This window comes from Micropterus dolomieu, linkage group LG19 (assembly GCF_021292245.1).
Source record: "Micropterus dolomieu isolate WLL.071019.BEF.003 ecotype Adirondacks linkage group LG19, ASM2129224v1, whole genome shotgun sequence".
Taxonomy (NCBI): domain Eukaryota; kingdom Metazoa; phylum Chordata; class Actinopteri; order Centrarchiformes; family Centrarchidae; genus Micropterus; species Micropterus dolomieu.
In genome coordinates, this window is record NC_060168.1 from 19,393,010 (window position 1) to 19,420,567 (window position 27,558).

The following is a 27,558-nucleotide window of genomic DNA, read 5'->3' on the forward strand; positions in this document are numbered from 1 at the left end:
CGGGTTGTGTCTCTGACGCACGTACGTTCCCCATACCATCAGTTGGCGTATGATAACAATAAACAACCCTTAAACAAGAGATACGAACCAACAGGACTTGTCGCTGTAATCCGACTAAAACGTACCGAAAAAATGAGCCGAGACAGCTACAGACAGTTGGAGTAACGTCTCATCAAGTCGCGTGGGAGTCTCGTCCGTCCTGACACAAAGGATTTTCGAGTTTTTGTGTCAAGCCTATTGGAGAACTAGAGTTACGGTTTACCCCTTCCTTAGCCCCCTGTAGCTAGCTGTGGCTCATTCCTTGTCTCTGCACTCTTTGTGTTAGTCTGTTATGCAGTTGCCAGAGGACTGTACTCGCACTTGTTCTCCTCCGCCACCTCTTTGCTCCCTCTCCCCGCTCTCTCTGGCCCTATGTCTCGCTGGCTTTTTCCCTGGTCAGGCTCAATCAAGAAGCGGGCCTGTCGGTACCTCTTACAGCACTACCTCGGTCACTTTCTACAGGAACGGCTGAGCCTGGACCAGCTCGGCTTGGACCTGTACAATGGCAGCGGTGTTATCAAGGAAATCAACCTCGATGTCTGGGTGAGTTTCTTTAAGGGGAGAGAAAGGTGGCTGTCAACTTCACACCACAGCAGCAGTCATCGTGCACCATTGACTGTTTCGCAACTGCACTCGAGTTCAACAACAACAATCTCACACGTCATGCACTTAGCCTAGCTCGCCTTTCTTCGAGGAAATGCACTTATGGGAAACACATCACCAGATTAATTGCACCTCTTCTTGGAGTCTAAACATACTAATTAGATATCCCCATTCCATATCAGCTGTGCTCTTTCTTTGCTTTATTGCTCCACACAAAAGTGTTTCTTACTGACTGCTTCCTCTTTACTCCAGGCCGTCAATGAGCTTTTGGAGTCTCTGGGCGCTCCTCTGGAGATAGTGGATGGCTTTGTGAGCAGCATAGCGGTGACCATTCCCTGGCAAGCTCTCCTGACAGATCACTGCACCTTAGAAGTCTCTGGCCTTCAGATAACATGTCGACCCAAGTACCGCACCAGTGAGTTAACTTAAAAACATCTTCTCCAGACAACCTGTGGAATTTCCTCATGGGATTTCCACTTCAGACACTAAACATGCACCGTTCAGCGTTTATCAGATCTACCTATGCTTTGTTTTCCCCAAACTATTCCTAATGTAGAGCTCTTGTCATGCAGCATAGCTCAGTGTTCCTTTTTTGGTGAGAGTTGATATTTGATAATGCAGTACAAAAGATGGAGGGTTACAAAGCATCCAAGCATGATTATGACTATAGATGTTTTTCAATTTACTATTTAATTTTCTTTTTTTTTTTCAAATAAGATGTCAGAAAATAGTGAAAAGGGCCCTTTTTTTTCTAGGGCCCAAGCTGACATGTTCCAATTAGATGATTTGTGGGATCAATGGTCCTAACTCCAGTTAACTGCCAAATATGAGGAGGAGCATCAGCAAATCCTCACATTTGATTAATTGGAACCAGATAATTGTTTGCTTTTTTGCTTAAAAAGGGACTGAGACGATTAATAGTCAACTGACAATTAACTAATCCTGTCAGCACTATGCTGGTCTACAGAAAGCCAAGGTCCCATGTTTAAATTGTTCATTTTGTGTCACATACTAATGACTTTACAAATGCTTTTATTGGATGTATATAAGTGTCCCAGTCACAAAGGTAGTGCACACATGTCAATTACTCTACAGAATCAGCTTTAATGAACGCACAGATATTGAGTTTCACACAGTACCATCAACAATCTATACATATGTAAAGAAACAATGAACAACATACAATGTCTGTATACAAGACAAGTGTTTCTGTAAATTGTAAACAATACAAATAGTGCAAAGAAATGCATATTGAATGGGTAAATGATGATTGCAAGCCTGATGTTGAATCTTCAGTAATACATTTGCATTACATAACATTTTCATTTGGCAGCTGCCTTTATCCAAAGTGACTTACAGGAATAACATACAAGCATCAATAAAGCCTGAAAAAAGCATCAATAAAGTAGGATATCTGCAAGTGATAATAGAAACTAGTAAGAGCCGCAATAAATACTAGAAATAATTTACACGGTAGCCCTGAAGTACAGAAATCACTGAACTGCATGTGGTTTTGTTGTTTGCACTCAGGTGGGAGTTGGGACTCCCAAGGCTGGTCATCAAGCATGACCTCCAGCATGCAGCTGGCTCAGGAGTGCCTGAAGGACCCCCCGGAGGCGTCCGAGGAGCCGCCTGCCCAACTGGAAGGGCTTGAGATGTTTGCACAAACCATTGAGACAGGTGCGTCAAAGCTGTGTGTGTCCTCACTTTGTAAAGAAGTCACCATGTCAACATACGGACATGTCCCCACAGTAATAATGAGCCCTCTCCAGTGAAAAGCCCAGTCTGAACACACACGGCTGAGAAGAAATGATTTGAAAGATCAGTGCTAATTAACCCTTTCACGCCTCCCATCTCATCTGTGTTTGCAGTCCTTCGTCGTATTAAAGTCACCTTCATAGACACCATCGTTCGCATCGAGCACCAGCCCCTGGACCTGGAAACAGGCGTTGCCTTAGAGGTGCACATCAAAAGGTAGGTCCTAGAATTGAGCTGACTGTTGTTTTCCATTGAAAGACCTTTTGATTATTGCTATTTTGTTTTATTAATCTCCTTTATTTTATATTTTTAAAATTCTATATGCTCTCTTTGATAATGCTTCATTACGTGTAGGATTTATACACACTGTAGTTTCATACAGTGCTTTTTATCACATTTTGAAATATTAATGGGACATCCTCAAAAACAGAAACACATGACTTATGCTACTGATGTTTAAAGAGCTGCTCATGGGGCATGTGGAAATGCGACTTCAAAGGTCACTGTTATAGTTCATTTGGCAATAAAATATTTACAGAAAATCCATCCTACCTGACTTGCCTTTTAATGAATTGCACACACTTCTCTAGAAATATTATGAGGAATCTACTCTCTTTATCATTTAAACATTTATTGCTGGTATTTTACATTGCACTGAAATATACACATACTGTCTGTTAACTGAGATAGCAAATTTGTACTTGTGCGGCTTTGATTCTCACTTCTAAAAATGTTCAAAAAAAAGGCTTTCGTCATTTCACCTTTAAGATAAGATATAACTTTATTAATCCCCAATAGGTGAAATTTTGGTCGACATAGCAGCACAAAGGAATATAAAAGAACAGAAGCAGTATTGGAGAAGTATTTACATACTATTTACATTATACAATCAATAATTATTATTTGCAACCATTTACAACCAGATAAATGTCTGAAATGTATATCAGGAAAATACGTTAGTTTGGTGCTGTGGTGTTGTGGAGCCTGATTGGCTGATGGCACAAATGAGCCTTCAAAGCGCTTTGAGGCTCAGGGCTGGATGAGTCTGTGGCTGAAGGTGAGGCCCCTGCTCAGTTATGAACAATCCTTGGCTTTGTATTGTCTGACAGCCTCATTGTGTAAACAGGGTCAGTATTGACAAAGTCATTCACCTGAACAGGTTTCATCAGTGACTGCAAATAACTGCAGGCTATACTTTAAGGTGTCATCAATGTGGGATGTTAAGGGAGTCTGTGACCTTGAATGTGAATGATGAATGATGAATATGTGAAGTGTGGCCACAGCCAGATAGTACACTAGTTATATGACTATAGATAAATAATTATCTGGCTTGTACAATCATGATTTATTGAAAACAAACATCTTAACTATTTTCAGCTGTGGTGGTCAGTCCTAATCCTTTTTTAATCTAATTAAATGTACAAATTATGCTCATGTGATGATATTATTGAAGATAAACTTGCAAAGGAACGTAACTACCCACTTGTATGATTACCAGGTAGGCACCGCTGGGTGTTTATTTCTCTTTGGGCCACCTGTCCTACAACTGTGTTGCCATTTTCTAACGTGTTACTGTGACACTGACCCTTTTTGTGTTTGCGGCTTATTGACAAAAGCTGCTCAGGGTGGCTGTGTTGATCTAGGGTCAGTGACCAGAAGGCCCTGTCATCTAAAAAGCTTCTTTTTTAGCAACTGATTTGAGTCCTGTAAAGCACTATTAAACAGTGCTTCTGCTCCAGTAGAAAATCTGATCCTCTCTCATTAAGAGATCAAGGGACCGACCGCAGAACCGTTCTTCAGCAACACAGACCTTGGCCACTGAGTCAGTACACACTGACAAAATATTAAGTGCTTCTTTGATCTTTGCTGATCAGTATGCCATTGTCAGGTATATAAATTCTAAGCCATGGTATACTTTGCATGAACAATTAGCTAGTGTTTTCTGCCTGATACTAATGGCACTGTGAGTTAAAACCAGTTTCTTCGCTGTCACAACGCAGATGTGGCTACTTCTTTTTAAACAGCAGCCTCTTTCTTCTCAGTTCTTAACTTTTTCTCTTTTCCTCCTAGGCACTGAATTTAAATTTTGTCATGATGATAAATAATGTGTGTTTGTTTGTACGCTGATGCTCCAGGCTGGAGTACTTTGATGAGGCGGTGCGAGATCCAGCCAGTCAGACTGCCGTGCCTGTCGACATCCACCAGCCGCCCGCCTTCCTGCACAAAATCCTCCAGCTGAGCGCTGTTCAGCTGTTCTATGACAGCGTCGGCACAGTACAGGTGACCACACTGCTAATGGTTCTTTATGTATAATCTTTATATCTTTTTTACTTTCAAAATCAGAAATATCAGAAATATTGATCCAGAGGGCGGGAAATTCTTGAAATTCTTTCTTCTTTATTTTGATTTTCCCTGTGTTTACTTTTTAACACTTTATTCATTTATATGCATAATTTAATTATTAATCACCTGCTCATCAGCAGGGTAATGACATATTATGCCGACTAAAAACTAAAACATCAAAAAATGAAAAGGTAAAAACTCAAAATGCTTACACAACATTCTGCGCCACAGCAGAAGCAGTCCAGGAGCTGATGTGGATTAAAGGGGTTTATAACTTGTGTGGAGAAAATCTCCAGCTCCTCCAGCTATTCAGACTTTGGTAAAGCAGATGAAGTTTTCTCTTTTGCCATTGTTGCAAACTAACAAAGTAATAACCACTTCCATTTTTTTTATGTAAAGTTCTTGACAGTGGAAATCTGTGCATACATGTGTTACTTTGTGAATATGGAGGAACACCACTGTGGAACTTCTTGCTCTTTGGAAGTTTGTTTTGTTTACGAATGAGTGGCCGCAGATGTCACCAGCTGTACTGACAGTGCAGACACAAGCAGAAGGGAAGAAAACAAACTTAAACATCATTGTAATTTATAGCCAGAAATGCTCATAGAATTCTCATCCTTTCTTAGGGTCCTCCTGGGGAAGAACGCCCAGAATCAGCTACTGCAAGTGAAGGAGAAGAAGAGGAGGAGGAGGAGGAAGATGAGGAGGAAGAGGAGAAGGAAGGTGAAGAAAAGGCAAATCTCCAGACATCCCCTCCCTGCCCTCCATCTCAGCCACTGCTCATTGGAAGCTGCTCCGGTTTCATCGAGACCACCGTCAAGATCAAACAGAACGACATGCTGCCTGGACCAAAGGTTTATGTGCATGCTATAACATATGAAAGATTAGTAAATGCAACTGTTCTCTCATATTGACTTCTGTATTCTGTCTCTTTCTCTCTGCTCGTCAGTTGGAGTTGGATGGGAAGGTGGGCTGTGTCCACATGCTGCTGTCTCCAGATCAAATAACCCATCTGACAGACCTGCTGGGGGCTCTCTGCATAGACATTGGTACAGTAAAACACAGCCACTGTGATGAACATGGTTACACCTGCCATTTCAGTTTGACTTCGGCCATTTAACACTCTATATATGATCACAGTTTGACTGAGATTAGGATTGTCTTTCTGATTCTTTGATTCTATTTGCATTACATATGTGTAATATATATTTTGGTGATTAAGTCATGTGCCTCCTATGATTTAAAAGATGATGACGATGATATGGTCAGCTAAAGCTGGCTGATGACCAAGAACCAGTCAGAGTGTAGACAGGTCATAGCGAGGCCAGTTATAATAACATGAATAATTTATAATCAAATGGACTTTAACCTTCAAAATAATTTTCTGTTTTCAGCAAATACGTGTTTCTCCATCATTACTGCTTATGATGCGTAAAGTGTACTAATTAGTGTTGTAGTACTCAAGACCGGTCTTGGTCTTGAGACCGGTCTTAAGATCACAAATTGATGGTCTTGGTCTTGTCTCGGGCTCGACCGCATTTGTACTCGGTCTTGTCTTGGTCTCGGACATTGAGGACTCGGGATTTTATTTCAAGACCGGTCTAGACCATAACTTTGGGAATATCAATAAATTGCTTTTGCATAGTATGATTTATTTGTTATCATCCTAACTTTGATTGGATGTAAAACATATTGCTTTAAATGAAACCAATAGCCTTAAAAATGTGTTGTTACTGTTCCCCGTGATGGTAAACATAGAAAAGGAGTGTTGAATAAAGATGCTTATGTTGATTTCAGCTTTTAGTGTTTGTATGTGGGTGTTTCAATGGGAATGTGGATCTTTCAGATCAATTTGAGAAGTACCTATGATCTCGTTCCACATGTTATCGTGTGTAATGTGGGGAACTGGTCTTGGTCTTGACTCGGTCTCGTCCTCCCTCAGTCTTGGTCTCGACTTGGTCTCAGCCCCTGAAAGTCTTGGTCTTGTCTCGGTCTCGATAAACTCTGGTCTTGGTCTTGACTTGGTCTCGGTTTGGGCGGTCTTAATTACAACACTAGTACTAATGATGCTTATGTTCATGCATGCACTCACAAAGTAAAACCACAAATTCACTACTTATTCATTATTTCGTCTGTGTCTAGAAACTAGAGGATAATCGGGTGCCTGCGGTCTCTAGCAATACATAATGTAAACCTCCTCAAAGGCAGGCCGACTCTGAACAGACACACTTAGACAGACAATAAACTGTGCTGCTTCCTCTGAAGATCAGAGCTTGAGAATAAGGTCGTGGAGATCTGTAAAGGTCTCATAAATGTGAGGTCACACTTGACCAGTGCTGCACAATTAATCAAAATATTGTCGAAATCCCAAAATGGCCAAGTGCAGTATCCAAATCGCAGAAGCTGCAATTATTTTGATGACTGTAAAATGTGTGAAAAAACAGAATTAAAATGAAGTCCTGCAGAGATGCCCCGCCCTACAAATCTAGTTCTCCAGATATAAGAAAATATGTTTGCTTGGTACAGATCCCAAAAAATGTCACATCATCATGATTGCGAGTTTTTTCAGTGAAAATGAATCATTCCCGCTAATCGTAAATCATATCGCAATCATAATTTCTGTTAATTTCTGGCAGTATGGTTTTTTTAATTTATTTTTTTTTATCATGTCATACAGCTCTACATTCGGGCTCAATCTGTGTCTGTTCTCTCTCACACTCACACATACAGACATTCATAAAGCTGTTGCTCCATCCTCTCTCCCCCCAGAGACAGAGACTAAGTGTGGCGGAGTACACAGTCGGCCATTAGACTCAGACGACCTGCGATTGATTGAGGACGACCTGAGTAAGCAGCTGGGCTCCAGTCCCAGAGATGAGCAATGGGAGACTGAAGCCGACCTGGAGCCCTATATCACCAGCCTGGAGAATGGAGGTACACAAAGGTCCACTCATAAACTGTCTGCCTGATGTACATCATGGCCTCAGCAGGTCTTCTCCTTAAGGCATGTAGTTTGCAACCATGCCAGCCACTGTGGGTAAAAATAGAGAAAGTTTACCCTATCCCTAAAATAAAAATGTAGCATTCATACACTAGGTGTGTGTATATGTGTGTGTGTGTGTGTGTGTGTGTGTATGTATATACCTATTAATTATAGGTTAACCGACATCCTTATGAATCTCAAGGTACAGGAAATCTAGCTAGGCTGCATAAAATGCAAAGAGACTGTCTAAGAGAGTGCTGATCTGGAAATGACTTTAAAAACACTCCTGCTGCTCCTTTCATGGAGCAGTGTGCCTTAAAGTGTTTGTATTATGTAACTTGTCACTTTGTGTGTGTGTGTGTGTGTGTGTGTGTGTGTGTACGTGTATGTGTACCTCCAGAAATGTTTTACTCCATGGGTCCTGCTGGGATGACCAGTAGCGTGACGTCTGTGCGCTCTGGCAGCGAGCTGTCGGACAGTGAAATGGAGTCCTCTACACACAGTCTATCCAGCATCACACAGTCTGCATCGCTGTCTGCACAGGTACAGCTTTTGTGTGTCCATCAGAAAATGGAAGATTATTTCCTTGATTTTTTATTTTTTTTCTTTATTTGCAAAATATGCTTAAATTCCTAGATAATCAATATTGACATCATTTAATATTACTGAAAATATTATTAGTATTTTTTTATGTTAAATTTATATTAAGTTTTTAAATGTATGGCATTGTGCATGTGGTTACAAATGGCTGAATAAGTATCAGCACAAGATATCTTATGGATTAATGCATGCTCTTTCTTTACTTACCTAAAGAGAACAACAACAGACACATAACTGGAACTTTACTTATCAGATCACAAACAATCTTATTTCCACTGTCATTTTCCCTGCCAGGGTATGGTGAACTGTCCTAGGAGATATCCTGTCGCGGGCTGTCTGTCGAGTCTACCCCGGTCAAACAGCCAAACCAGAGGTAAAATCCCTGCAGTGCTGAGTAGTTATATTAACATTATACTCAGGAGTTATTCTGCGGTTTAAAGCTAATTTGTAAACAAAATTACATCTAAAATTACTGTACTTACTAACAATGAAGGCCTGCACATTACTACTTTATACAGATGGTATATATATTTTGTGTGTTAAAAAACAAAAAATCTGATCTCTCAATCTTCCACCTTGCAGGACGCTCACACAGTGGCCAGGCAGAGCAGCTGAAGCCCGATGCTTTGTTGCGACTGACCCTGGGCGGGCTGACCTTAACCCTGCTGCAGGAGGACCCTCCCTCTAGGCCTGATGGAGCCTTGTCACTGGCTCAGGTGTCTCAGGTGTTCTTCCGGGAGCTGGCCATCAAGGATAGCATGTTCAGCGAGAGAGACTTCCACCATCTAAGAGACGGCTTTGCCAAGGCCTGTCCACACTCCCATCTCAGGTAGAAAATGACAGAGAATTGTCTTTGTTTGAGTTATAATTTATGTGGACGTAGCTTCCCACCTAATTTACTTTTACAACAATTAAAGATAGAAACATACTTAAATCTGGCATCTAGTATTGGGCTTCTACAAGCTTTTCCTAGCTGAGAGTGAATCTAATTTTTGTTGTCCTCTCTCCCAGAGTGACAGGAGCGGCGGTACAAGTTGCTTGTGAGATGCGGAGCGGGAGACGCCACAGTAGGGCCGTGACCTCTGACCTTTCCTTCAGCAGACTGGAGCTGTTAGAGTGCCTCTGGGCAGACGGAAAGCCTGAATACAGCGAGGTAGAAAATCTCTGTCTGTCCGTGTATCTCTGTGGCTGTGTTCACGCTGTAAGACTTAGGAATGTATTACAACTCTGTGCCAAGATCTTATTTGTAAACATTATCAACAGTAAGTGATCACATAAGATCATTATAAGATCTAACATCTCAATGTCTAAACATCTGTCTCAACTGTTCTTCAGCTTTCTTTTGTGGTAGGATGACAGGACGACATAAAAAACAAATATGTATCAGACTAAAACTACAAATAAAAGTGACCCAAATCAGAGTTGAAAATGTCAGCTGAGAATGTCATATATAACTAAACATTTGTTATTATTTTTTTTAATTTTATATTTATGATTCTTGACCTGCAGTACTTTCTTTTTCTTTACCTATTATGTTTATTGTTATGTACCATTATGCTTCTGTCTCCTTCCAGCTGCTTCAGTTCCAGAAAGCCGGTCTGTTCACAATTGGAGCTACAGCCAGACCATGTGCCCAACTACACTACAGCCTCACTGAAAAACACCTGCGTAGGGTACGCATTTATACACACAGACACGCTGTGACTTGATATGTACAAAGCCTTTCTTATCTCAAAGAAATGATATTTGTTTTTTTATTCATGTTCAGTTTGTTTTTGCATTGAGTGCCTTGCCAGTGTGCAAAATGTGCTTTATAAATAATGTTTGCTTGCTTTGTGTCAAGTAGTTTAGTGTTACAACGTTAACACACTGCCCTGCCAAAGACTGGTGTTTGAGGATTGACAGGAGTCATTGACGACAACTGTAAAAATATTTATTCTAAAAATGAAGCTAGTTTAAAAAGTAAAGCAGCAAGTATTTATTGTTTTCTCATGAATCTCCCTAGGTTAGAAAGCTTCATGATGTAACTTTTTTAATGTCATGTTATTTGTGAAAACTGATATTGTGACACCCTTATTTTAAAGGCAGGTACCAAACTTTGTCTCCAAAAGCCTATATTTTTTTGCCTGTGTTTAGTGTCTTAAATGTGATCACTTTTTTACTGTCGGGACCGTATCCTGCAGGCTACATAAATATAGAAAATGGCCTTGGCACCAATAAAAATGTAGGCTGAAATCCTGGAGTATAATGATGCCATTAATCATAAAACATATTCATGCAGTCTTGAATCTATCTAATAGGATGTATTAGAAAGAAAGCAAAGGCTTCCCTTAGTGTAATTATTGATAAGCTATACAAAATAATGATATCAAAATTGACTGACTGATGGCATGATGATAACAAGAATTTATCAATCTATCCTGGCAGGGCAAACAGCGGGTGGTGCGGCGAGAAAGTGTAGTGCGAGTGGAGCTTGCAGAGCTGAGCGCCGAGCTGGACCTGGACGTCCTCAGTCGCCTGGCGAGCCTGAGCAAAGCCTTCAGCCACTGTCCCACACAGACTGCTGGACCTGGACACATACAGGTTTGAACCCCACACAACGTTTATTCTATCACAAAGAAGCTTATCACATTTAGAAAAGGCCCTAAAAATGTAGACCTGTTAGCTAATGCAATAGTCAATAACCCATTTAAAACACATGCCAGAAAACGTGGTGTATAGAAGGAATGCATAGTGATACCATCGACTACAACACACGTTATTGGACCTGTTTTGTTACAGCATGGTTAAGCATACCAGCAATAAAGGCAGTTTGTAATGACGGCAGAAACACATACAAGCAGAACCTCCTCCTGATCACAGCATATGTTTGTAATCAAAACCACACAAAGAAAACCAAACGGAACAGTGACCTGCCCTCTCCAAGAGTTCACAATTTGTCATATTTATCTCATTTTGACAGCATTTTTTTTAAGACAAGGAACAAACAGAAACTGATGAAGTCTCTGGATTCTATCGATACAATATTAGAGAATTTAACAAATTGATAAAAATAAAGGAGCTATTCTTCTATACAGCATCCTGCCTGTATTATAAATTAGACTGCCCATAACTGAGTACAAAGGCATTTACAACACACAAAATTTAAATTTAAATTTCTATGTCAGCATGACAATGGAAAAACTGTAAAGAAAATCCTGTCATGTCGGACCTATCATATCTGTGCAGACACAAACATGAACTAAAGATAAGATAAGGCATGAGAGTAAATAAGCACTTCTTCAGTTGTCTTTAGCTCCGAGAACTGACTACTGTCTGTAACTCTGTGACTGAATCAGTTTTTAAACAATGTTCAGCCAATATTAATAAATAAATACTAAGAGATTTCTCATACTTCTTTCCTCTCAGACCCAGAGCGGTGAGCTGTGCTCCTCCTTCACTCTCCTCTCCCCCCACGCCGTCCTCAGGCTTCGTTTCCCCATACCCGACCTGCGGCCCCTCCCTAAGCGTCGACCTCCGACCCAGAGGGCGGTGCGGCAGGAGACCTTGGTGCTGGAGCTGGCGGAGCTAGAGCTGAAGCACCAGGAGGCCCCGGACCTCCAGAGCGAGCAGACTGCCCCGGGACAGCCGTGGACCCCCTGCCTCACTCAGCTGCTGGAGGCCTCCTTCACTGATCTGCACGGTAGGTTAAGTGTTTGTACTCACTGAATATTCATGAAAAGAGCAACCAGACATAGACATGCAGTTTCCTCCTGACCAATGCCTTTTGTCCAGTATAGACATTAGTTAGTAACAAACATTAAAACAATAAGACATATCAAACCATTTAACTGTAATCAAGTTAGCATATTTTTTTTAGAACAATTTGGAAAGCAACCAGCTGTTAACTCATAGCAATGCTAAAAGTTGTTGTTGCATGTTTCATATTATAGAGGACACATACAGGAAATTTGACCATTTCCAATTTATAATGATGTAGCTGATATTCAAACACAATTCATTATTAAAACCTAACAGCAACTCTCATATGGGGTCATATTTTTTTTTATATACAAATTACTTAAGTAAATCTTTAAATGTGAAAGGCAGACAAAAACCTGAGGTGTTGTGTCTCACCAGGGTCATACGAGGGCTGGGAAGGCGGCTCTTTCCCCTGTATCAGAGTGAAGAAGAACCGTGACTCTCTGCCCAGGTCAGTAGTGGTGATCAAGAGAATAATTGGAAATATAACTCACAAAAATGTTTGTATGTGTTAAACTACATGCTGTACTCCAAGAGAAAGTTGGAGTTTCTGCTTTCTAAATTGAGTTGCTCATGTTATAATGTACTCTACCACAATCTGTGTATCATCAGTTCTTTTCATATTCAAGAGGGAATCCAAAATCGGAAAATAAAAAAACGTTTGTTTATTTCATTTTTCTGCAAAGGCTATCAATTACAACACAGGAAGAAGTCAGTAACTTCCTGGTCACACAAATTGGACACATTACATATCAAACTCAGTCCGTGGCCCACTTTTTCATTTCCTATTTTTGATCGGAGCATAAAATCTAAAGTACAAAACACAAACAGTTATAAGCTTTTTGGAAACGGATTAATAAACTAATAATGACGTAACCAATCATTTATTTTCATTTTCTGATTTTTGGATTTCCAATTGAAAATGAAAAGAACAAATGATGCACTGATTTACCACAAGCCAGTATTACTGACTTACTGTTTCTGTGGACAGGATATCTGTGCGTGTGCGTGGAGGTGAGACTCAGGGCCCAGCAGCAGGTCTGGATGGGATGAACCTGGGCCTTATCAGGGACCTTGGGGCTGCCTTCTTTGAAAGTCACTGTGAACTCAACGACAAAACCAGCTCTCCATTCTCCTCCAACCGCACCATGTTTGAGACTGAGGAGGTGCGCAGACACATAAAAAAAAGACACATCTGCATTTATCAGCCATCTTATGAAGATTCCAGACCTAACTCGTCTCTTCTCCTTCCTTGTTTTAGATGGTGATTCCGGCCGACCCAGAGGAGATGCGTCAGTTTCAGGCGCAGTGTGTCGCTCAGTGTCAGTGTGCTGTGGACATCAGCCTGCCGCTGGCTTACATCCTCCTGCCCAGCAAACAGGCCTTCCAGAGCGTCTACAACAGGTGCGTCCAAGCTCACATTATCCAGGTATCCCCAGGGTTGGGTAGCAACTCATTACAAGTAAGGCAAATGAGTAAAAAAGTATTTTTTTTAGGAACGGTATATTTTCACGTTCCTTTTTAAAACTGTACTTTTACATTTACTGTTTTTTGAGGGGGCAGTAATCTACTTTTAACTTAGCATCATTTGCCATTTATACCTTTGTCATCAACTATGCATTTTGCTACAGTAACTGAAATGAGCTATCATCCAAGCTCTGTTGCGCAGGAGAGCTTAAACTGGAGCACTTGTGCAAGATATTAATGAGCTGGGCAGATGCAAAAATTGAGAGTCAGGAAAATGCCTTATTTTTATTTTTTATTTAAGGTTTGATTGTTCTACTAATGTAACTCAACTGCCACTGGTGGCAGTGTTAAAGCAGCCTGTGTCACCCTTTCACAAGCCGGCAGAAACACTTTAACTTTTAATTAATGATGTATTAATAGCATATAGTCACTGCAGAACAAATGTAACCAAGAGTTGGGTTGGACTTGCATAAAATGACTCTGGAATATCTCTGGCCCCCACGCACTAAACAATATTAAAACACAAAATAACTTTGAGTAGTTTATTGACCAAGTACTTTTACTTGAGTAGGTTTGTGATATGATAATTGTACTTTTAAAGATTTTCAATATTCTACAAGCCACTGGGTATCCCCACAAAAAGTTGTTTTTAAATGATCTTTAGTAGAATGTCTTAAATACAAAAAATTTAATTGTACTGCCAGTTCACTCTTAGATGAAGACAGAACCGGGTCAAGTGTTACAACTTGCATTTTATCTGCCTTTAAACATCACATTTTCTTGACGTTTTATATTGCTGGTGTCCTTAATCATGCAGAACTGTCATTAGTTATGTAACAAATATCTTCCCTTTCCAGCTTTTACCTTTTGTCGGTCTTTATATTGGTCTTAAATCCTGCATCAGAAGTAATCCCCCCCCACCCCCCCACCCCTTTGTTCGTCCAAAAGGATCAATAATGATCTGTTGATGTGGGAGCCTCCTCCCCCCTTGGCCCACAGCCCTGACCACAGCCGGCACCACCATGACGAGTTTCAGCTCTGCAAGTCTGCCTTTAGACTGGGTGAGTTTGGCTGCTTAGATGGAAAACATTTAACAAGTAGATGAAAGAAACAGATTCAAATATTTTCCTCTGTCTTTCTCTCTGCCACAGACTCCGATTCAGAAGAGGACGAGCCCCAGTTTTACATGGCCAGTGAATCAGCTGGAAGGACTCAACAGTCAGTTCTTCGTCCCAACCACAACCTCAGCCTCCTCTCCCTCACTGTGATTATCGGCAAAGGTCGCCTCCAAGCCAGAACAGACAAGAAGGTGAGCCATGTGGCTCCTAACCATGGTATTAGAGGATTGTCTTCTGTGAGTTACAAAAAATGAAGTACAATAAAAATTTCCATTAAGACACTGAATATAACGAGACGAAGGATGTTCACTTGCACACATAATTGACTTGATCCAGAGCTGTAGGCTTGAGTTGGTGTTCCATAAATATTGAAAAATGCAATATTTTAGTTTTGCCTTTTGGAGCTCTGCTAAACTGCTGGTACAAGAGTAAAATGCAGCAAACTCTAAATTCAGATGAGAGAGGAAAAAAAGACTTTCATAGTAAAATCAATTAGTCTACTAGTAGCTCAATAGTTTCCCCTCCTCAGCAACATATCTTCTATTTTCTTCCCTGCAGCTGTGAAAATGATTCTGACGCACAAATAATTTATTTACGTGCTAATTCCTGCTTTATGTTAATAAAAAAAGCTTCTTTTCACATTTGTCAGATATTTAAGATTATTAATGTTTTCATTTGTGTATTGTATTCATGGTGAGAATTTACTTATTTTTTTATGCCGTCCAAACAGTTTTTAATGGCAGCAACCGACTACTGCAGAAGGAATTTGGATAATTGTGGGGAAAATATGGAATTAAGTGTTTTTATGTAAATGCTCCTACATCATATATAGAGATATGCGATCGTGGAAATATACTGCCACCTGTGCGTAACCGTTCATGCGTCTTGTGAACACAACCAGGACACCAACTTTCCTAATCCTGAGAGTGCAATCGAACTATTACAACTCAAGTTGAGCCTGTTAGTTAGGTTGAATACAGCAGAGTATGTCTGCGTGTGTACTCAACTAATTACGATTTGCCTTTCAGTACATTTACCTGTATCCATTTGTCATTTTTGTGTTTTTAAACATTTCGCTTTCATCTCATTGATTCAGGAGGACCAGAGTCATGGAGAAATTGTGCTTGACCTGGAAGGGGGGAAGATATTCAGTGTCGCGCAGCACCAGAACAACCCCAATCTCAATTTCCTGTGTCTGGAGAGCATACGAGTAGAGCTCTACCATCAAGGTGCACATTGTCATGCTGTTTGCAAACATTTAATTGGAATATAATTTATATTTTCCACCATAAATTATGTTGAAGTAGATCTATTAATGGGTATTCTGCGTCATTAAGCACATTTTTTTTTTTCCCGCCACACCACTACAGCGGTGGTGAAAGACACCCCCATCCCACTGCGGTTGGAGATGCCCAGCTTCACTCCCCCAAAGCACTTGCACCCTACCATCTACCCCACAGAGGTGGGTGTGAGCAGTGTGAGCGGCAGGGAGGGGGAGCTACAGATGTTGTCCACAGCCATCAAAGTCACGCTCGACCCACAGCGGAATGTCAAGGTATGTCCTCCTCAAATGCTTGATTTTGCAGTCAGTTCAAGTTTGAAATTAAACAATGTTTCTTTTTCTCTTTGCAGGAGTTCCTAGTCGCCCTACGACTTCAAGGTGCCACCATGCGACATTACATGACTCAGACTAATCAAAGCTGGCATGAGCAGGTGAGAAGCAGTACAAGGAAAAACGAATAGTAACTCAAATAGTTACTAGTAATACACTGTGCATTTCTGTGCTTTTATAGTTATATTGTCGGTGAACTCTTTTAAGTCCCTTCTTAAAACATACTTTTATAGGAGAGCTTTTCCCGATCTTATTTGACTTTATTTTATCCCTTTTATTTTATTGTATTTTACTAATTTTATATTAAATTTTCATGCTCTTATCTTTTTTTTGTATTATTCTTTACACTTGTTAAAGCACTTTGTAACTTGTTTTTGAAAAGTGCTCTACAAATAAGGATTATTATTATTATTATTATATTTCTGAATTCATGCTTTACTTGCCCAATGAACAAATTATTTTCAGTTCAGATAGATATCAGATTTAAAGATTTGGTTTTATTCCATCAGAGTCAGAAAATGGCATCTTACTCTAGACCAACATTTTTGACTTTCCACATTCACACAGAAATAGAAATGTATGAATGGTGGAGTACAACAGACCAGAGAGCAGTGGGGTAGTCCACTGTATATTCCAAATATGGGGTGCAGCTGTTACTCAAGCATTCTCTCCAGCTACATAAACTGTGTATTACCTGCATCATTCAGACGCCTGCTTCGGGGGTGCTGAAGTTGTTGTGACAGGTTTAGATAAAGTAGGCTCTCTAAAAGAGGTATATTGCAGTTAATGAAAAAAATACTGAGAAGTTTTGGATTTAACAGACTGATTATACTGAAGAGAGAATCTTTCCATCCATAAAATAAAATATGTTTAAGAAAAATCCAGAGAGCTTGACACAGACAATTTGACCAGGAACTTTATACCATTTGTGCTCGTAGCTGTTAACATCAGCCTGCTTTCCTGCACAGGTCCCACCAGTACTAAATCACCAGCCCTGCCAGAAAAAGCAACTGTTTTCCCTATCTGGCTCCCAGAGATAATAAGTATATACTACTACATTGTAGCTAGTAAAGTATGATTTCATATGACAGGTTTCGTAACCAAATAGACCTACAGCCTATGTTATTATTGCAGCAATTGCAATTATTATAAACCATTTGGGTTGTGCAGAAAAATGCAAACCTTACTCTGCTGTCAAATCAAATTAGGTGGATGAATTAAATTTTTTTGTCATTTGCTGTTAGCTAAAGGCCAGTTTATACTTCTGTGTTGATTCTGCACTGTAGATACACGGTAATCTGACACGCACCTCCCCAAAAATGTAACTACATGTCGCAATGACGCAGACAGCAAGAACTGTGATTGGCTGGCTTGATGGTGTCACACTTCCTTCCTCGCATTTCCGGTTTGTTATTCTACCTCAGCCGGTTCAAGTGTTGTCCGTACCGTCTCCTCTGACGACTTCTCTCGTTTCTGCATTTAAGTAATTTCACTAAAAGTAACTGCTGTTCAGCATCAATCAGTTCCAACATGATCCGTTCAGGTTCAGTCGCCACTGTTTGTAGTAGACTACTCTAAAGAAGAAAAAACCCAACACGGTTAAACATAGAAAACGCACTGCCAACTAGCGCTTTGCCAGTGTAATTGCAGAGTGAAGCGGACACAAACGAGCAAGTATAAATGCTCACAATGGCACGTAAGACTTGATTCAGAAGAATTAATTGGCTGTGTTCATTTTTTGCAGCTGGTTGACTTCCTTGATGTCATTGACGATCCCATTCTGGGATACACAGCACCAGCCGTCATCACTGTCCTCCACACACACCTGGCTACCTGTGCCGTTGACTACCGGTATTGTATACCTTAAAAATGGGTGATAAAATGATAATGCACATTATACCTTTCTCCTTTTATTCAACCTCATCTTCTTCTTTTTACCAGACCTCTGTATCTGCCACTGCGAGTGTTGTTCACAGCAGAGTCCTTCTCTCTGTCCAGTAATATCATTGTAGACACTGCCACCTTCCACCTCAGGTACAATTCAACGCTAACTAAACTATATTGTATTTGTTGGGATGAGAACCAGCACAGTAAACAGTTTGAAATGTAGCTGTCGGTAATGGATCACTTTATATGAACTGGTGTAAGTTGTGTTTTTGTTGTGTTGTGGTCAGATTCATCCTGGATGACTCTGCTCTCTACCTCTCTGACAAATGTGAGACTGACACTGTGGACTTGAGGAGAGGTAATAGTCCAGTGTAACTTTGAGGAGTTTCAGTTTGTTCATGAAACATCTGCCACTGAAGAAATAAATGGGGGAGATTTCCCGATAGGACTAGTGTGATTGACATCAGAACTGGTATTAAGTTTAAAGTTAACAACAGAACAACTGCATGCTCTTGTTAATGCTGATTCACTTTGAAATAATAAAATGGAAATTAAAAAGGCTACTTGACTTTTAAACATGGTGTCTGCAACTTTAATCAAAGTATTTTGTATCTGCAAACAGGTAAACAAAAAAGAGGTCATTTTACAATAAGGAACGTTTTATATCAGAGCAAACAATATGAATAATAGTATTACCAATATTAGTGAGTAAGCTGGAATAATCATTGAAATGAGTTGCATTCATAAAAACCACTGTGTGTTGTGTCACACAGACTATGTGTGTGTTCTGGACATTGACCTGCTGGAGCTCGCCATCACCACATGGAAAGGCAGTGATACGGGCAAGCTGGTGAGTGCTCACCATCTGTTTACGTACCTGTGTGTCCCTTCACATTCACCCAGCAGCCACGGAAATCACCACCAGAGAAAATGTGAACATAAACAAAATAATGTAGTTAAATTTCCTTCAAAAACCACTAATGAGCACAGGCCCCGTATCTATAAATATTTGTTTTACCATAATGAGTTTACACTGTAATAATAGCTGCAGACAGCACTTTAAGACTAGGATCACCTTTCAGTTGGAGCCAAATACCAACAAGGCGAAAGTAAACATGCCATCCCTCAACAATAATGCAGCTGTCCTTTCAGCCAATCAGTAACAAGGTGTGCAAATATGAGAAAGGTCAGTTTAAAGTTTGTTATGTAACAATGCAGTGAGGCTTTGCATGCCCATTTGCATGGTCTAGTCTTTTCTTTTTAACCTTTCTTTTTTACTTTTTTGGTAAATATTATGTATCACATGTTAAACACAAAAACCACTGATTATGACACAAAGTGCTTTTTTTATCATCTCACATCTCACTGATATTCTTAAGTATTAAAACTTGTAAATCAAATTTATCGTCATCACTTTATTCAACAGTCAGCAATAGATGTGCTGATTTTGTTGTTGCTCATTTGACAAGGATTTGACTTGTAACAAGTTCCTCACCAGCATCACTGCTACTAAAGGGAAGGCATGTTGTACTGCATGTTGTGATTACTCCTGTAATTAATTTAAATATGCTTCCTCTGTGTCCTCTCTTTGTTCTCCAGTCTCAGCCTCTCTTTGAGCTCCGTTGTTCCAACAATGTGGTTCACCTTCACACCTGTGCTGACTCCTGCGCTGCCCTGGTCAATCTGCTGCAGTACCTGGTCTCCCAGGGTGACCTGCACCCCCCGCCGAGACACACCTCACCCACTGAAATCGCTGGCCAGAAATTACCAGTAAGGCTGGCGAGAATTAATAGTTAATGAATAATAATTAAATAATGGCTTCACACTAGTAAAACAAAAAGACAAAGGAGCAACAGAGAGATCCCTCTTCTACAGTTACAATATGAAGAAACAGAATGAATGAAGTGCATAATATTAAGTAAAATATTAAGTGTAATAAATAAGAAAGTTTCAGGCAAAATGTGAAAGTATTACAAGTGCATCATATTTATAATATTCTGTCTTGTTAGCTATCGGAAAGTCCTGCGTCGGTGCTGCCCTGCCCTCCTGCTGAAACCGCTGAGATCAACCAGTATGACCTGGCTGATGCCTTAATTGACACAGATAAGAGCCATAGAGAAGAGAGTTCAGATCCAGGTACTGCTGAGTTTGTCTTTTTTGTTTGTTTTTACACATCTGAATCCCAGCAGGACATGGTTCAGTAAATTTTTGCAATGACCTACGTTTCCTTGTGTAAAGGAAGAAGCTTGGGGGCCAATTTATTTAAATTTGTTTCCAAAAGTGCAATAAAACTGTGGTAAAGCTTGACAGATAAAGAGTTTATTGTCATACCTTGTCAGAGGAAGCCAAAAAGACAACATGACGCTCAGGTCCCCTGGTTTCCCAGGTTCATCCAACACAGCAATACAATCTGATGTAACAAAAGTGGTGTAATTTACACTTTACACAGGTGCTCAGTGGGTTTTTACTGTGCTTTCAGACCAAAAGCGAAGCAAGCGTTCAGGGCGGTGAGTTTACATTCAAAGTCAATGCAAAGACACGCAGAGCCGCGATTTCCTGTCTGGCGGCACAAAGGCAAGGTGAAGGCCTTTGCGTGAGTTGAACACTTCCAACTCAAGCAAATTTTTCGCGGGTTCTAATCGCCTTCTCGCTTTGTGTGTGAACACTTGCAGCGAATGTACTCACGCGAGGAAAGCGTTGCGAGGATTAAATTTGCGTTTGGTCTGAAAGCACTATTACTCGCTGTGGAAAAGGGTTGAGTGTTTACAGCACCAGTTTAAACTGACTGACTGATTCTCTGCGTTTGTCCAGCTTCACCCTCCATGCCGAGAGGCTCGCCTGTCTCTGTCTACCTGTTCCCCGGTGAAGCTTCGAAGCTCCCCCCCTCCGTCTTGCAGTGTGAGGACTCTGAGCTTGACGGGCTGGTTGCAACAGCAACGGAGGCACAGGCAGATATGATGTCGGAGGAAGGCTCCGAGGGCTCCACCGACAATGATGACTTTTGCATCTTGGAGGCTCCTGGCATGGGCATCCCTGTGAGTCTCTCTCCTCTCTTTCTGTTTTGTCTTTCTTATATACTTTTACCTCTACGTTAGCTCACTTCCCCTGATAGCATTACTCACAAAATACCCACTCATGGGATTTGTTACAGCCCAAGGATGGGGAGCCCGTTGTGACGGTGCTGTCCCCGGGGCCAATCAGGGTGAAGGACAGTCACTTCTCCAGACCTCGAGGTAGCTCAGACCTGCTCCGAGCCCCCAGCCGCTTCCCGGTGCCCCAGAGCAGGGTGGTGCTGCGGGAGATTTCTGTGGTCTGGCATCTCTATGGGGGCAAGGACTTTGGCAGCAAGCCCATGTCCATACACGCCCAGCACGCAAACAGGTAACACACACAAGTAGGTTCTCGAATGCACAGAAATGCAGTTCCTCTTACAATATTTATCAGTGGTCATGATAATTGTTCACCCCTGTGTGTGTGTGTGTGTGTGTGTGTGTGTGTGGTACAGTTTTCTCTCCCTCTCCTTTCCTATGACTGTTGTGTCCTCCTCTCTCTGCAGAGGTCGTTCAGTCCCTGCTGGTGTTCGTGGGTCCCCATCTCGCTCCGCCACTTCCTCTCGTCCGCAGAACTCCTGGCGCTGGGCTGGAGGCAGCGGGCGTCAGCACACACTGCTGATGGAGATCCAGCTCACCAAGGTATACATGTACAGCTGAATTGAGATGAGAGTAACTATAAGTGGTCGTCAATATATATTAAGATAAACTAATTGACGACCACTTATAGTTGCAAAAAACGTATTCAATTTAGGCATTTGTGTATTTAACTCATAAACCTATCCTAACTCGGGTTTTTTATTGCAATCAGTATTTATGCACCCACGCATCTTTGATGTTTTTATGTTTTGTTCGGTATTCTTGCTCTGATCCAGAAGAAATGTTTCATCTCAGCTGTCCATTTTTGTTTGAAATGACAATTATTTCATCACTTTGGGAAATATGCTTATTCGCTTTCTTGCTGAGAAGATCAATACCACTCTCATTGGCAGATTTATTACCTGGTCAGAGCCAGGCTGTTTCCCTTTGCTTCCAGTCTTTATGCTGAGCTAAACTAGCAAGCTGCTGCCTCCACAAATATATATCATACTGATACATGAGTGGTTCTCATCTAACTCTTGGCACGGAAGTCCCAAACTTTTGAACATATAGTGACACACATTTAAACACCATCTTTTTCAACACATTCCACCTGTTTTGTCCTCCAGGTTTCCTTCCAGCATGAGTCCTACCTAGCGGCGGGGCAGGATGGGGAGGGGTCAGTGGCAGTTGCAGTTGGGGTTGGTCCCGGCGGCGAGCAGCCCCTCTCCAGGCAGGTGTTCATCGTCCAGGAGCTGGAGGTTCGAGACCGACTGGCCTCCTCACAAATCAACAAATTCCTCTACCTCCACACCAGTGAGAGCATGCCCCGCCGAGCCCACTCCAACATGGTGAGACAGCAGAGAGCTGGGAGGAGGAGTGGGACAGAGTCTTTGATTTACAGACCACTGAAATCACTTGTGTTGGAGGGTTTTTCATTTGCAACTGCTTTGAAACAGTTTAGAGCGTTCTTGTGTAGGGAGGCAGGAAGAATTAGGTGGGCTTGATAAAAGTGACAAAATATTAATTGTGTCATGTAAATTAGATGGACTGTGTGTTTACTTTTTGTAGCTCACAGTGAAGGCCCTCCAAGTGTGTCCAGAGTCTGGCCTCGGTGGTCCAGAGTGCTGCCTCCGGGTCAGCCTGCTGCCGCTACGACTTAACATTGACCAGGTAACTCCAGCTCCTGAGACTGAATACTAACAGCTGGTGTAATCCAGTACAGGACACCTAGAAGTGGCCGAGTAGAGCATTCAGATCTGCAGTAGTTTGGGCTGCTCCTCTCCACATCTAACCCACCTTTTTTTTCTGTCTCCTGACCAGGACGCACTGTTTTTCCTGAAGGACTTTTTCAGTAATCTAGCTTCCTTTGTTAACCCTTACCTGCCTGTGGACCCTGCAACCGAAGGTGAGCTACGTCTGATGATATTTTTATTCTGCATAATTCATCAGTAGTCTTTCATACTTAAGATTAATTTTCACTGACTGCAGAACATGTTTAAATAATTTCTCAAGCGAATTTTGAGAATGTTTAACATTTGATCCTATATTTATTTTAAGACATACTGGTGAATGTTTTTTTTTCTTTTTTTTTCTTTTTTTTTTTTTCAGTGAAGGCAGACCCTTCCCAGAAGGGGTCTGAGGAAGCGGAGTCAGCTGCTGGTCTGGGACTGGACCTCACTGCTTCTGTGGAAACTACCTACAGCGAGCAGAGCTCCTCCTCTGCCGGCTCCACCTCGTCGTCTGACCAGCCGATCTACTTCCGGTATGTAAACACTGATTCACCAGAAGGCATCAAAGCAGTTAAGTTGTGAAGACACAAGATCAAATATGTCAAAATTTAGGCATCAATTCAGCCTAAAGGGTAAGAAAGCAGAACACTGCTAAAATAAGAGCGAGTGAACTAAGATGAATAAAGGTTTAAATTATTGATTGATCATTTTTCAATTCCTTCCCTCTGTCCTTGTCAGGGAGTTCCGATTCACCTCTGAAGTGCCTATCTGGCTGGACTATCATGGCAAACATGTGGTCATTGAACAGGTGAGCAGTCACAGCTCGTCCATCACTCAGCCTGACCAAACGTGCAAAATAACGAGATCTGTAGGATTTCTGTGTATTTAATCAGGAAGTAAGGCTGACTGTATTTTCACACCCCTCCTGTCCTGCTCTTTGTTTCACAGGGAACGTTTGCAGGGATTCTGATCGGTCTGGCCCAGTTAAACTGTTCTGAGTTGAAGCTGAAGAGGCTCTGCTGCAGACACGGGTAAAAATACACACCAACACAGACATCTCATTGGTTGCTTGAGATATGTTTCTGTCATCCGAGAAAGTCCCAAATCTGCTTAGTGGTTTGTGACTTTTTGAGACTATATCACCATGTTACACCAGTTAAGTTTTCAGTTTCTTAGTCTTTCTTCTGCAACACTTTCCAGTCTCCTCGGTGTAGATAAAGTGATTCAGTACGCCGTCACAGAGTGGCTTTCTGACATCAGGAAGAATCAGCTGCCGGGTATTCTGGGAGGTGTTGGCCCCATGCACTCGGTTGTCCAGCTGTGTGAGTTGATACTGCTTGTGTCTGTCTGTCAGCTTAACATTTGCATGTTCTTTATTCTGTTTTATCTTTTGGCTCATTCCCTTTTGCCCTCTTTCCATCTCTGTGTGTTTCTCCAGTCCACGGAGTGAGGGATCTGTTCTGGTTGCCCATAGAGCAGTACAGGAAGGACGGCCGCATTATTCGAGGTCTCCAGAGGGGGGCAGCATCTTTTGGCACCTCCACAGCATCAGCTGCCCTGGAGCTCAGCAACAGGCTGGTGCAGGCCATACAGGTACTTTGTCTGTAAGGGATGTTCAGTGCAGGTCATGACTGGGAATTATTGTTATAGAGGAGCTACATTTCGATTTCGACATTTTGTTTCAGGTAGTTCAGAGTTGTTGAATTTAGAATAGGGCCTCAGGTGTTTCATGTCTGTCTGTTTTTTTTTTTTTACAGGCCACAGCAGAGACTGTGTACGATATACTGTCTCCAACTCCCCCCCTGAACCGGTATGCCATTACAGAAGGCCGGGCCCCCTCTAGCCGGCCCCGCAGAGCTGCTCAGCCCGCAGACCTCCGAGAAGGAGTTGCCAAGGCCTACGACACTGTCAGAGAGGTGCGTCCCCAAACTTTCCCTCTCAAAATTGATAATGGAACCTTCTTCTTCTGGAGAACAGAGAAACCAAAATTCACCTTTCAGCTTCTCACAGTCTTGACCAAATGTTCTGCTGACTTGCTGTTGTAATCTGATTATGATGATCGCGGTTGGAGGTTAGAGAAACCAGATTTCCGCGGCTAAATTTCTCCTAAAGAAAGCTGTTTCTTGATCACACATTAGCAGGTTTCTAATCCGTGCATAGATTTGTATTTGGAAACAACACAAAGGGAAAAGAATCTGAACCTAAAGGTCCGCCTGCAGATGAACTTTTAACCACATCGTCTTCATTCTGCAAATAGAGTTGAAACAAATATTGCTATGAGCTATCGCTGTGACAGCAGGGTACAAGGTGTTATGTAGGTATACACAATGCATGTAAACAGGTTGTCAGATCTGGAGCTGAAATTATTACTCGAGGAATCAATCGATCAATAGAAAATGCATTTGCAATCATTTTGACAGCTAATTAATAGCACGAGTCATTTTTACGACTAAAATGCCCCAAGTTTGAGGCTTCCAGGCTCTCATATGTAGCAATGACCTGCTTATCTTTCTCTTCTGTTTTTCATTGGATATTGAGCTTTGTTTGGCCAAAAAAAGCTATTTGAAATAGTCACCATGGCCTCTGAGAACTGTTTTCTGACATTTTATAGACAGTTAATCAATTAATTTCCTGCATAGCCTGATTTCATAATTAACTAGTAGCCTGGTTTGTGTGCATATAAATGTACTGAAACACTAAATATTTGAATCTCTGGCCTCTCTTTGCTCTACAGGGAGTGATTGACACGGCTCAGACCTTGTGCGATGTAGCATCCCGTGGCCATGAACAGAAAGGCCTGCCTGGTGCTGTGGGCGGTGTACTGCGGCAGATCCCACCCACTGTGGTCCGACCTTTAATAGTGGCCTCCGAAGCCACCTCCAATCTGCTTGGTGGCATGCGGAACCAGATCAAACCTGACGCCCGGAAGGAGGATTTCCTGAAGTGGCGCACGGAGGACGGCCAAGAATGACAACATCTTCTTTTTTTTTTCTGTCTGAGAGAAAGTGTGTGTGTGTGTGTGTGTGTGTGTGTGAGAGATATTATAATTTGGGAAAGTCTCGGCTAAAGGAGTGAATCACAGGACTGAATGTGTATTTGCATGTGTGTACGGACTAATAAGAGTCAGTGTGTGCTCCAATGCAAAGACTAATGACTACTGCAGTTACTGACACCCAGTGTTTTATGTGGCACCATACACACATACATGGACTTTAACAGATTAGTCATCCTGTTATGCATTCTGCAAGAGCTCTCATATATCCTCCTCTCAGTAGTACACTAGTCTGCAGATTCTCCTTACTGTCTGTGTGAACATATCACCATCACTCTCAAGGTTTCCTTGTTCAGAAGAAAGACACAGATTGTGAGCACTTCATGTACTCTGAATTGTGCTGCTTTAAACTGTAGTCTAATTTAAAATAGGGATTCCTGGCACCTTTTCACCTTCTTCTAAGTTAAAATATAAAGAACAACTTTATTGTGAGACCAACATGTTTCAGCTTTCTTCGAAAGACGAGAGACGTAGATGAACAGAAACCCCTGCTCTGTGTTCTAATTCATCGATCACCAGAAACCGGAGTTTTGGTCCACTTGTTGTCCAGTGATGCTCATAGTGGAGAAGGGGAGAATATTTTAGTAAAGTGTCCTTTGCTAACTCCCCCCAGAGCAGATGGTTTTCACCCGACTTCACAACACAAGGCAATGTCATTCGTTCAGCTTTGGCCCGCTATGCACTTGCTTCTCTCAGTGCTGTTGTTTGTGCCATAAATCTTACAGAGTGCCCTTTCTAACTAGTTTGTGTTGCCTCCCTCAATCCTGCACTGTCCCTACTATAAGTTTAACACACACTGGTTTAAATTGATACACACCGGACTGTGGACGAGTTTCCTGACTGAATAGACACACCGGATCACACGAAACTTTTGGATTCTGTTAAAGCTTCACAAAGTCAAGTTGGACATCAGTCATCTGTAACTCACTTTAAAATTTCCAGGTGTCAGCCAGTGGTTCTTGTACCTGCAGCTCATTTGTGCTTATGTTTCCATGAAGAGTTAAAGACTGCGATTTGAATTAACCTACTGTCTCCAGAATTGCTTTTCCCACTTCTTTAGTTGCCTTCCTGCATTTTTTTATGTTTTGTTTTTTATTTTGTTAAAACGTAAGTATTGTCATACTCGTTTTCAAAAGAAAGGTTGAGATGATGTGAATCCTGGTGACAATGGAGGATGAAATATTGGAGCGTTTTGTGGTTCAAAAAAAGTTTTACATTTTTATCTTTTTTTTTGTTTAATAAGTGCAAGGGATGTGTGTCCCCGTGTGTGTGTGTGTGTGTGAATGAGAGCGTGTTTTTGTGTGCGCACATGATGCATGTCTGTGAAGGTGGCAGGTTGATGCTTGTTACACCTCTCATGTGTAATTACTATTTACTATATCATAAACTGTACGAATTACCTGTATTATACAAAGATAAGGTGTATACAAAATTAATACAAAAAATTAAAAATTTGAGTATAAAAACTGAACGCCATCTCTGTTTCTAATCTCT

The 27,558-nt window shown here is 41.4% G+C and overlaps 1 protein-coding gene across 2 annotated transcripts; it reads left to right on the top strand.

Annotated features, from left to right (window-relative positions):
• On the top strand, positions 1-27,535 carry atg2a (autophagy related 2A). 2 transcript variants are annotated; one of them, XM_046030387.1, is made up of 42 exons: positions 1-582; positions 895-1,057; positions 2,173-2,322; positions 2,514-2,616; positions 4,536-4,680; positions 5,370-5,597; positions 5,693-5,792; positions 7,513-7,677; positions 8,127-8,269; positions 8,621-8,699; positions 8,909-9,155; positions 9,338-9,479; positions 9,901-9,999; positions 10,754-10,909; positions 11,735-12,008; positions 12,446-12,518; positions 13,059-13,233; positions 13,329-13,471; positions 14,483-14,595; positions 14,686-14,888; positions 15,749-15,881; positions 16,023-16,207; positions 16,285-16,365; positions 18,009-18,115; positions 18,206-18,298; positions 18,439-18,509; positions 18,925-19,001; positions 19,751-19,921; positions 20,161-20,287; positions 20,963-21,186; positions 21,303-21,532; positions 21,708-21,843; positions 22,410-22,631; positions 22,852-22,953; positions 23,104-23,188; positions 23,392-23,545; positions 23,751-23,820; positions 23,961-24,043; positions 24,213-24,334; positions 24,451-24,605; positions 24,770-24,928; positions 25,747-27,535. In XM_046030387.1, the coding sequence occupies exons 1-42, from the start codon at positions 412-414 to the stop codon at positions 25,981-25,983; spliced, it is 6,096 nt and encodes a 2,031-aa protein (XP_045886343.1). In that variant the 5' UTR covers positions 1-411; the 3' UTR covers positions 25,984-27,535. The 2 variants fall into 2 exon arrangements, with proteins under 2 accessions (XP_045886343.1, XP_045886344.1); XM_046030388.1 differs by having other exon boundaries at positions 2-582; positions 14,686-14,843.
• The last annotated feature ends 23 nt before the right edge of the window (positions 27,536-27,558 follow it).